General features: G+C 46.7%; 1 protein-coding gene across 1 annotated transcript in view; it reads left to right on the top strand.

Moving 5' to 3' along the window:
* The window catches only part of PASD1 (PAS domain containing repressor 1), a 97,777-nt gene that overhangs the window by 83,438 nt on the left and 2,018 nt on the right, over positions 1-12,321 (top strand). The window contains 3 exon segments of the mRNA XM_036740191.1: positions 5,930-6,127; positions 6,555-6,751; positions 11,814-11,967. Coding sequence (XP_036596086.1) covers positions 5,930-6,127; positions 6,555-6,751; positions 11,814-11,967 — 549 coding nt within the window.

Below are 12,321 nucleotides of genomic sequence, written 5' to 3'. Positions count from 1 at the left end.
TTATAATATCTTGATTTCTCATCAAGTCACTAGCTTCCACTTGCTCCAATCTAATTTTTAAGGTAGTATTTTCTTCAGTGGTCTTTTGGACCGCCTTTTCCATTTGCCTAATTCTGCCTTTCAAGATATTCTTCTCCTCATTGGCTTTATGGAACTCTTTTGCTATTAGAGTTAGTCTATTTTTTAAGGTGTTGTTTTCTTCAGTGTATTTTTCAGTATTTTTTGGTTCTCCTTTACCAAGTCATTGATTTGTTTTTCATGTTTTTCTCGCATCATTCTCATTTCTCTTCCCAATTTTTCCTTTACTTCTCTAACTTGCTTTTCCAAATCCCTTTTGAGCTCTTCCATGGCCTGAGACCAGTTCATGTTTTTCTTGGAGGCTTTTGATGTAGGCTCTTTGACTTTGTTGACTTCTTCTGGCTGTATATTTTGGTCTTGTCACCAAAGAAAGATTCCAAAGTCTGAGACTGAATCTGAGTCCATTTTCGCTGCCTGGCCATGTTCCTAGCCAACTTACTTGACCCTTGAGGTTTTTTCAGGGTATGACTGCTTGTAGGGTAAAGAGTACTTTGTTCCAAGCTTGAGGGGATGTGCTGTTGTTTTCCGAGCTATTTCTATACAGCCAGCTCTGCCACACCAGCACTCCTCCTTCCCCAAGAACCCCCAACCTGGACTGGACTTAGATCTTCAGCAAGCTCTGCACTCCTGCTCTGATCTGCCACTTAATTCCTCCCACCAGGTGCGCCTGGGGCTGGAAGCAACTGCAGCTGTAGTTCTGTAGCTGCACCACCCCCGCTGTCCCTGGGGCAATGGCCAAACTGCGAACTCCTTCCACTCTGTCCCCCGCAGCTTTTCCCACTAACCTTCTCTGTTGTCTTTGCTGTTTGTGGGTTGAGAAGTCTGGTAACTGCTTCAGCTCACTGATTCAGGGCGCTAGGGCCAGTTCCACCCGGCCCCTGGTCTGGTTGGTCCTGCTGCCGCCCACGCTGGGCTCTACTCCACTCCACTCCCAGCTCCATGTGCCATAGACCTCACCCAGCAAACATCCAGGTTGTCCTGGGCTGGATCCCTGCTTCCCTCTGCTCTTTTGTGGGTTCTGTAGTTCTAGAATTTAAGAGCCTTTTTTTATAAGTTTTTGAAGGGACCTGGCGGGGTGCTCACGCAAGTCCCTGCTTTCCAACTGCCATCTTAGCTCCATCCCTGGGATTATCCATGTTGATCAAAATGAGCCCATTCTCCGAAATATCATGGGGACTTGGGTTCCTCCCAGCTAGATTATCAATACTGTGCTCTCTTTGCCTCTGGTGTTAGAGGCTGAGCTGCTGGGGTGGATTTGTTATCTCCCTTGGCCCTCAAGTCCCAGTACAGGTCAGGGTTGGGTATACCAGACCATCAAGCAAGGGAACACCTGGGAATCCAGGTCAGGGTTCATAAGGTCATAGGATCCTAGACCTAGAGCCAGAAGAGACCTGAGAGCTCATTGAACCCAACTCCTCCGTGTTACAGTGGAGGCCCAGAGAGGGGAAGTCACTTGTCCAGGAGCACACAGGTAGAAAGTGTTGGATGTGGGATTGGAACCCAAGTTTTCCTGACTCCCAAGGCCAGACCTGTCTCCCCTTAGCCATATGTCTCCTATGCAAATGCAAAGATCAGAAGCTATGGCAAACAAGAAGCCAGGTCAAGACCACAAGGCATCCAGCAAAGCTCTAAGATCACTGGAGAGTGGTTCTAGATGGGGAGGTCCTACTTGCCCCTAAACATCTCCCCTGCTATCCAGACAGTTTCTGAAATTCCCACCATTGGGGTCAGTGCCTCAGTTTTCAGTGTCTCCTCACTAAATTCCTGTCTAAAGATGTACAGATATGTGCTCTAGGATGAGCACATTTCCAAACTATGCTGGGTTATTTTCTGAAACAAGTTAGCTGTCACCTAGTAGGGAATGGGAGATGAAGACAGCTAAACAAGTAGGGGATCTGGAAAAGGCTGGAGAGGCCTAAGGAGGAGGCCTCAATAGGGGAGCTTCAGGCCCACTGGAGGGCACTGGGTTTGGGAGAGCCTAAGAAAGGAGAGTGAGTGGACACTGAAGGCAAGCTCTGTCAGCTGAGGATGGGGCCTGAGTCTACCGGAAACCTTCTGGGGGAGAGAAAACTCAAGCAATTGGGCTTTTCCCCCAAGTGGTGGGTGACGAAGCAGACATGAGCAGTGAGTGGGAAGCACCCAGCCACCAGACACGAGCAGTGAGGGGGTGTATTAGGAGGGCAGAGTTTATAATCTCAAAAAGGATCATATATATGTCTGAAAGGTTTGGAACCGATGGATATAAGAAACTCTCAAAGTAGGAGGCAGAAGAATCAAAGCATATATTTAGGCTCCACAGTAACCAACCCATGAACCAGCATCCCCATTTTGACATATTGATCAAAAGCTTCCAGGCCCAATAAGTACGCTGCACAAGAGTAACCAGGAGGCTACAGAGAAGCATGATGGTGTACAGCAAAATCATATACATGATTCTCCTCTATGGTAAAAAGATTACCCAGTGGCCTCAAGTCCTTGTTCAGCTTCCTTCTGTAGGTCAGCTCTGCTACCGGCAGCTCCTGCTCCTGCTCCGGCTGTGACTGTGGCCGTGGCCGTGGCTGTGGCTGTGGCCTTTGGCTCCAAAGGAAGCTGTTTTTAACCATCTGGCTTCTGGGGGGGGGGGAAGCACAGGTTCTTTCAATCCGCTTAAGCAAGGTGAAGGGGTTGACCAGGAAAGCACAGGTTCTTTTGATCAGCTTAAGCAAGGGAAGCAAGGTGAAGGGGCCGACAAGCTTACTCCAACCCAACATACAAACAGCATTCAGTTCAGGGGAAAAAGCCAAACTAGTCAATGGCACTTGTTGACTAAGTGCTAAGGAGCCCATTTTTGGTTGCCAACACAGGGGGCAGCACCCAGCCACCAGACTTGACTTTGGACCAGTCGGGTTTCCTATTAGCTCAAAAGCCTGGGTCATCTCAGAGTTTGTGAGATAGAAGTTGTTGATAGGAATATTTTTCGAGTAACAATCACCTCCACTCTCAGGTCCCCATTGCCCCATTGCTTGTGCTTCTCAGTAACCCTGGGAAGCAGGTACCTGGATAGTCAAATACAGCCACAGCTCCAGTTAGCTTCTTGGCAAGTTTTCCCCCAGTAGGGAGGAAAGCCAGCAAGTGGCATGTGGCCCTTCTTGCCTCTTGGCAACTTCACAATTTGTGTTTGGGGATTAACTCGAAGGAATTGGCCTGACATTTGGAAAGGCACTTAAGATAGAGTAGGAGGGGGTGTGGAGGTGATGCTGGTCACCAGCAGTACCAGGAAGGTACAGAGGCCTGCTTTCGTTGGGTTGTTGTTGTTGGGTCTTTTTCCCCATTAAATCTTTAAGCCTCAAAGAGCTTAAACATCTGGCCCGCAGCTTTAAGGTTTGCAAAGCGCTTTACAAATGATCATATCTCATCATCTCATTTGATTGTCAGAATAACTCTGTGAGGTCCATTCTGTTCTCTCCATTTTACTGATGAGGAAATCGAGGCTGAGAGGCTAAGTGACTTGCCTAGGGTCCCACAGCTAAATAAGTATCTGAGAAAGGCTTCAAACTCAGGTCTTCCTGACTCCTAGGGCAGCACTGGTCCACTGTGCCACCTAGCTGCCTGAACTTTGTACAAGCAAAGAGACAGCTCTGATGTCTGATTGTGCCTTGCCAAATCTGAACCCTGGATTATTCTTATCATCTGAATCCTTTTGCTGCCATTCATGTGTTACTGAAAGAAGCTGGAGGAAGTCAGGAAACTTGGCTGATTGCATTAGCTACAAATTTATGCTGTCTGATCTCTTTCTGGCCCTTGGGCAGAAAGGCAATCCTTTTACTGCTCTCCAATTGTTTTTCTGGCCTGCTCACCTCATTGATGGTTCTTTCTCTTCCTGCCTCCTGTGATGCCCCCTCCCCTTGCCCTCTATTCTCATAGAGCTTCTTTCTCTTCCTGTCTTCTTTACCTCACATCTCTTTGACAATGCCCTCCCTCCCTATCTTCTTGCCAAGGCCATGCTCCCTTTACATGTACTCTTCATCCTCCCATCTTTTCCAGCAGATTGCCCCCACCAGCGTCCCCACTCCGTCTAATAATTCCTAATCTCTCCCCTTTATTGGTTGCTTCGTGTTGAAGACAAGCACAGCCACGTCTCTGCTATGCTCAAAAAACCTGCACTTGATCTTCCTGTTCCCTCAAATTCTCATCCTAGATCTCTCTCTCTCTCTCTCTCTCTCTCTCTCTCTCTCTCTCTCTCTCTCTCTCTCTCTCTCTCCCTCTCTCTCTCTCTCTCTCCTGTTAAACTCTTTGAAAGAGTTGTTTGTTCTCTGTGCCTCTACTATCCTCTCATTGTCTCTTGTAGCAGCAAACACCCTAGCATACCCAGGATGGCCTGCTAGCACAGGTTCTTTGATCTGCTTTTAAAGGAAAGCAACTTTAAAGGGGTCAGCAAACTACTTTAATTACATTCACTAGTTCAGGGGAAAAGTCACATCAGAGAAAATACAAGCAGAGAAATTAGCACAGAGATTAACAGACGGGGCTCTAACTCCCTGATCACTGGACCAAGAGAGCCTTTACATCTGAGTAGTCGGGGTCTGAACATAGGGCTACTCAGTCTCAACCAGGAAATCAAAAGGTCCTTCTCCTAAGTGAGCCCCCAAAGCAAAATACCAACTCGGGGTATATATACATTGCTCAGAGTCAGAAGGCATCACAACCATCGTGACTCAGTGATTAATTAACTTAGTACCAAAAAGTGTGAAAGCCTTACTTGTAGTAAGCCTCCCCTAAGCAAGCTCCTCCCCCAGTGGGCTCTGTCACTCAAGATGTATCAAAGCTGTGAGCTGAGCCAGAGCCCAAAGCAGGTCACATAGGCCTATTAACGGACAGTAAAGATCTTCCTATTCCATTAACATTACATCCCTCCAGTCACCCAGGCTCCAAACCTAGGTTTCATCCTGCACTCTTCACTTGTAGTTGCCCTATATATCCAATCTGTTCCAAGTCTTGTAGTTTCTACCTTCATAACATCTCTCAAATGTGTCCCTCCCTCTCCTCTGGTGTAGGCCCTCATCACTTCATGCCTTGATTATTGCCATAGGTGCTGGTGGGTCTGCCTCACGTCCCTCCCTCCTCCAATCTATCCTACTTTCAGCCACCAAAGTGATTGTTCCCAAAGTATGGGTCCAGTTATGGCACCCCCCGTTGACACCCACACTCAAACTCTTATTACCTTCAGGATTAAATAGAAAATCTTCTGTTGAGATTTTAAAGCTCTCCACAACCTGGTTCCTTCTTATCTTTCCAGTCTTCTTGCACCATACTCCCTTGCATACACTGTGACCCAACTACACTGGCCTCCTTTCTGTTCCTTGCACGTGACACTCCATTACTCCATGTGAGTAATTACTCCACTATGTCTTTGGCCTCATTGTCCTCCATACCTGGAATGCTCTCGCTCCTCACTGCTACTTCTTGGCATATGTGACTTCCTTTAAGACTTAGCCATTCCTACCCCACCCCCAGTTAGTATCCCCTCCTCTAGAGTTCCCTTATATTTCCTGTGTCTGTAAATAACATACACATATTATATATACGCACATGTACATACCATCACCCCCATTAGAATGTGAGCTCTTTGAGGACAGGGATTGTTTTTGCCTTTCTTGTATCTCCAGCACTTAGTACAGTGCCTGGCACATAGTCACACTGATGCAAAGCATAACCAGTTTTCATATTCCTTGTTTTGGATGGTGAACGATCCAGTAAACCAGAATGTACTTACTTGCTGAGAAGTTGGGCCCAGAGTAATGGTTCACATCAAGGTTAATGCTAATTGGAAGTGCAGCCTTGGGCTTTTACACAACTTTCTCCCCCCCCCCAGATGTTGTTACAGCCATCTGCGCCATTGAACTTCAAGCCTCCCAAGCCCCCGAAATCAAAAAAGACATCACAGCGGAGAACCAGAGTACGTAAGACAGCAACAAAACCCCGGCCTCGTTTACTGGAGCCCAAACCTTACGGGAACTCAACTATAACTTCAGTCCAATTCCTCGGGGAGCCTTGCATTACCCCCATCCAGGTGAGGTAAAGCCCTTCCAGTAACTTGGGAGCTGGAGGGAGCCCAGCTTTCCAAGAATTTTGTGAACTTTGGTTTGGGGATGCAGCCTCAGGGCCTACAGTTGTACCTCTGGTCTAGTAGTCATTCCCAGGTCACATTTAGGGAGCTCATGGATTATACACTTATCTGCATATACATTTGGCCCTTGGATAGGGAGGCAGACTGACATACCTGGGCGTGTAGGGGCCCATGTAGTCTTTGAGCTGGACACCGACCTCCATAGAAAGAAAGGTGGGGGGGGTACATTTCATTAAGAAGCTATGATGACCTGTCAGCTTTTTCATGTGATTTTGCTTTCTGTTCCATCAATAATTAAAAATCTCTTTTGTCTCTAAAGCAGCAGCAGCTTCTGCCCCAGCAGCAGCAGCTGCTGCCCCAGCAGCAGCAGCAGCAGCAGCAGCAGCAGCTTGTGATAAATGAAAATGGGATACAGGAAATATGTCTGCCAGAGAACACTAGCATCTCCATGCCTCTCTATGGCGACCCCATGTTGCTTTCTGAGACATACTCCATCACTGTTTCAGCAGAAGTGCCAATTGATATCATTCAACAGCCGATTGCATACGAACAAAACATCACTCTTGGGTAAGACATTTGTGAGCTGGTGGCAAGGTTGTTGGATGGGATGCCAGGGAGTTACTTCTCTGTCTCTTCCCTTACCTTCAGCTCCTTTTAGGTACCCGGTCCTCTCTGCCACATCTTGGTTCTTCTCCTGCCTCTCTGACCTCTTCTTAGTCTCCTTTGCCTCTACTGTCCAGTACTACTCTCATCTAGTCATCCAGATCACCCTGCTCCCCACAAATGTTCTTCAAGGCTCTGTCCAAGACCCCCTACTCTTCTCTGGTTACACTCTTGCTCCTGGCAACCTCTTCAGCTCCCATGGATTTCATTCTCATCTCTATGAAGAGGACTCCCAGTCCTATATATCCAGCCCCTAGTCTTGTCCCTGATCATCGAGTGATGGCATCCACATGACCAACTGAATGTCTCTCTTTGAGATTTCATACTCAACATGTCTAAAACAGACTCGTTCTCTTTCTCTCAAGTGCTCCTCTCTGTTGGACTTCCCTATTTCTGTCTAGGGCACCACCGTTGTCCCTCCCATCCCCCAGGTTTGTGACATCAGTATCTTACCCCACATAGTTAAGAAGCTACCAGTTTTTGCCATTTCTGTGTCCAGACTTCCCCTCTCAGCCAGCCCCTTCTTTCTACTCATGCAGCCCTCATCAACTCTCTCTTAGATTATTAGAACGACCTCCTAATTGCTCTCCCTGCCTCAAGTCTCTTCCCACTCCAGTCCTTCCTATACACCGCTGCCAAAGGGATTTTCCTGAAGTATGGATCTGACTGTGTAACTCAGTATATTGCCTCTAGAATCAAAGATAAATTCCCCTGCTTAGCTTGTGAAGCCCTCCAGAACTTTGCCCTCACCTCTCTATCTGGCCTCACTGCACATTCCTCCCACTGTTGCACTTGACAGCCCAGCCAAACTGGCCTCCTCTCTGTTCCTCACTCACCATACCCCATCTCCCACCTCCATGCTTTTGCACTGGCAGTCCCCATGCCTGGAATGTACTTCTTGTTTACCTCACAGAATCATTCTTCCTCTAAGACTCAGCTTAAGCACCACCTTCCACATGAAGTCTTTCCTAATCTCTGCCCTCCCTCTTGTATTTAACTATTTTGTATTTATTTTCTTTTTCTTTGTTTTGTATATTCTTAGGCAACTATTGCTCATGTTGCCTTCCTTATTAGGATGTAAGTTCCCTACAAGGTGGGAACTGGTTTATTTGTATCCCCAGACAGTAGCACAGTACCTGGCACATAGGAGGCACTTAGTAAATACTTGTTGATTGATTGTTCTGAGCCTCAGTTCCCTTACCTCTCTGATGAGGGCTGGGACTAAATAATTTTTCAAAGTCCTTTCTAGCTCCAAGAATTGCTAGTTCTTTGATGTTCAATTGTTTAGACCGGGGCGGGGAATGGGAATCTACGTCCTTGAGGCCACATGTGGCCTTCTAGGTCCTTGGGTGCAGCCTTTTGACTGAGTCCAAGTTTTACAGAACAAATTCTTTTCTTAAGGGGATTTGTTCTGTGAAGTTTGGATTCAGTCAAAGGGCCACACTTGAGGACCTAGAGGGCCACATGTGGCCTCAAGGCCACAGGTTCCCCACCCCTGGTTTAGATGATTTGTTTTTATTTATTTTTATCTCATAGAAAGCAGTACCTTTGTCACCCACTGTTGTGTAACTCGGTGGGGCATAAAGCAAGATAGAGAAAAGGTAGCAGGATGCCATCTGAGCACCCTAAAAAGAGGATGGCCTTGTCTTACCCCAAGGCACTGACCATGAGACTTTGCTATGCCTTCCAGGCTAGTGGTCATGGAGGCCCTTTTTGGTGCTTGCTCCATATATAGTGGGGAAGCTGAGTGAAATCCAGACCCTCTTTCATTTTATCCCATCAGGGATAAAGAGCTTTCCTTGAAGGAAACCTTCACTCATGTTAGTGGTAACTGACGCACAAAACCACTTCAGCTCAGCCCGGATTCATGTTGATTTGGATTACACTAGAGGTCAGCTTTGATATTCACAGTTAGTTCTTTTCTGGCAGTCCTAAAGGATGTTTTCTCTGAGTTTGGAAACTTTTAGAAGAAAAAGAGCTACAGTTTGGTTATTATTTGATCACACTTTTTTTCAAAAATCATATTTCTTATATGATTTGGCTGCCTGAAGGTCATCAGTTTCTTTCCTTGTATTGCTGCCTATTAGGGAAATCATGGCATGACTTATTTCTCCCCTCTTAGGCTTTGTCTCTGAATGCCAGGTAGGCTCACTGATATGTGACATTCACAACGCTGAGCCAGAGAGTGGCCCTCTAAGTAGGAGCTAGGTCCAACTGCCCCTTCTCCACTCTGATTGGTACATCCAACCTCCAGGAGTGGGCAGTCCCCCCAGAACAGCACTAGTTAGCTCCCAACAGACCAAGTACATCTTAGTCGTGACCTTTTTCTGCTGGTTGGATCAAAACATGAAGCCTATTTTGTTCTAATCTTTTGGAAAATATTGAAGGTTACCTCCCTGTAAGGAATGGGAAGAGGTGAAATTGAAAACATCTGATGAATTAGTAACTAGACAAAGATTGGTGTCCTTTTAAGATGTAGAATTAACCAAGTCAGTGAAGTTTGAAGACATGTAGGATTTGTCTTCAAGTCCAGTTGATATCCCCAAATAAGGACAGAGTTGGGCCCTTTTTATAGCAATCAAACTGGGCTGGGGCTGGGCCTCATGGGAGCCCAGGCTGAAGGTATTGGGGAGCAAAGTCTTCAGTTTCTCCAGCCAAGTACCTCCAAAGCCTGCAGTCCATTCCCAAACTTGAATGCACTTCTGGTGACCAGGACAGATCGAGTGATGGTTTCTACCCACCACTGCTGATTAGTGAGGGGGAAGGGTTTAAACCACTAGCGGAATGTCCATCTGTGCTTAGACAGGCTAATGAATGAGAGGACACAATGAATGTGGTCAGATTTTCTGCCCCCTCACAGGAAGTAGAAGTCCAGAGGGCCTTTGGAGTATTGGTCCATCAGTTTGAATAAGAGTCTGCCACCTTTTACCATATGGAAGTTGGCCCTGCTTTCTGGAGCTCAGTTCCAGAATCTTCCTTAGCCTGTCCTAAAATCCAAAGATAATGACTCCTTATACGGTCTACTGAAAAGGACACAGCTGGAAGCCAAAGTCAGGAGCCCTGAGTTTGGGCCCCTACCTCTTCCACTAAGTAACTAGATAACTTCTGCTCCTTCCCTTAGAGGATGGCTAATTAGCACTCACATTCACATGGTGTTTCTTTTGATTCTGGCTCTATCTTGCCCAGGCTGGAAGTACAGCTGCCTGCCACTCACAGGCCTGATGTCACTACGAATCAGAGAGAGCTTTGATCTGCTGTTTCTTCCCTGGGCTGGTTTGTCCCTCCTGGTCGGGGGTGGCCTGGTGGCCTCCTGTTCTTAGCCCTACTGTAGCTCAGAGCTCCTGACCTTAGGCAATCCACCAGACTCCTTCCCCAGCGAAACTACAGGCCCAGGCCACCATGGCCCACATAGCCCACACAAAGTACTTCAAACAGCAGTGTGATATAAGAAGCGCATATATCAATACCCTCGTTTTACAAATGGAAACTGAGGCTTAAAAAGGCAAAGCACCTTGTGGGAATTCATATAGCAAGTGCTGGAGTAAGAGCCTGTACCCAGGCGTTCAAACTCCAAGTCCAGTGTTTTTTCCCACCAGTTCCCATGATGATTTTCCGCTCATTAGGAAATAATAAACCCTGCCCACATTCCCTTAGTGCTAGATGTGAACATACATTGTGATCAGATTGTTTCTGCCCATTTATTGGTGGATGCCTTGTATTCCCCCAGTGGGATACAAGTAAGGGCCTTGAGGGCCTGTCTCCGAATCCCCCGAACCTCCCCTTTGTGCTTAATTGAACTCATTGAATGAACGATTCAATTTCCTATGAAAGCACTTTGAAACAAGTTTGGTTAAGGCTATTTAAGGATACCTCTGATTCTCCAGCCCATGGTATAGAGCAGGCCTGTACAGCGTATGGCCCGCAGGCACTATGTTGTGCAGGCTTGGTATAGAGGCTCACCTGGGTGAGTTCAACATTCATGGGCAAGGCTCATGAGCATTTAGGAGAACAGAAGAATCTACTTTGAAGCCAAGACTCTTAAGGCTTTGTGTAGAGTATGAGAATTCAGAAATTTTCAAAAAGAAAGAAAGAAAAAAAGCCTGGGACACTGTGGTGTGGGAGAAAGAACACTGGACTCGATAAGGAGTTTCTGCTTTATTGCTCTACTACAGTCACATAGGGAGTTAAGTTGCTGGCCCTCCTAGGCCTCAGTTTCCCTATCTAATCTGTAAAAAGACAGGGTTGGCTCAGATGATCTCAAAAAAAAAGGTCCGAGTGCCTGACTCTACATTTTCTCCTAAACAACCTGTGTGGGGTAGGTAGAGTAGCTATTAGTATCCCTCTTTTACAGGGAAAGGAACCAGCCCCCTTGGGAGTCAGAGTGACTACCCCAGAGTACACTGGGAGCTCATTGAGAGGCAAGCCTGACACCCTAGTCTATGTGAATTTCTGCCACTGCCTGAGGGAAGAGACTCTGCTACTAGTCAGTGGGCGCATTTGTTCCGTCTTTTCCTTTCCCTAGAACCTAATCATCACCATGACCCACAGCTTGGAGATTAGTGATATCTTGTGTCCCAGGATAGCTCGATCTTCTTGTAGACTCATTTGAACGTGACCGGCAAGCCTTCATTGAGATAGAGAAATTTACATGTGCCTCAAGCATGTATTGGCAGTAGTCTGAGAATGTTGATAAAATATATTTTTAATAGCATTTAATGGTGATGATCTGAGACCGTTGACAAAACATTTTTAATAGCATTTAATGGTGATGGTCTGAGGTTGGTGATAAAACATTTTTAATAGCATTTATGGTTGATGGTCTGAGGTTGTTGATAAAACCTATTTTTAATAGCATCTGTTGGCAGGGATCTGAGATGGTTTGCAGAAACATTTTGAAGAGCAGCACGGGGTTTGATTTCTGAGTTAATAACGTGCATATCCCTTACACTCTTTCCTGCTCCTACAGGATTCTCCAAGATGATCAGGTTCTGCCTTCTCCTTCAACCTTCACTTCCGCCATGCTCATTCCAACCACTGACTTGGCCATCCTTAACACACAGCAGCTCCCTGTCCACCAGTGGCAACCGCCCCAGGTCTCTCAGAATGAGGTCTGCCTTCAGGTAATGTCCTGAGCAGGAGCAGAGGGACCTTCTGCTGGTGTTTTCAACCCACTCCCCTCTGATTAGTAGTAGGGTCTGGGCAGGAGAGGCTAGAGTGAAGAAGGGACCCCCAGTGGCTAAGTGGACATGGCTCAAGGACTCAGTGCAGCTGAAAACTGGTGTCCCCGGGGTAGCTTAGTGTTCCCATAGAAGTAGGCCCTCCCTGCTTTAAAGACACCTACTCTATGAAATCTGCAGCTTATTTTTTTAAAGGCCAATAATTCACATTTGCCCAGTGGCAAATGCCCCTGGAATCTAAGCATCCATCACTTTGCCAAAGGATTCACCCCAGGGCTTACTAAACTAATGAGCTCC

The sequence above is a fragment of the Trichosurus vulpecula genome, chromosome X (genome assembly GCF_011100635.1).
Source record: "Trichosurus vulpecula isolate mTriVul1 chromosome X, mTriVul1.pri, whole genome shotgun sequence".
NCBI lineage: Eukaryota > Metazoa > Chordata > Mammalia > Diprotodontia > Phalangeridae > Trichosurus > Trichosurus vulpecula.
This window is presented reverse-complemented; position numbering and strand designations above follow the sequence as displayed.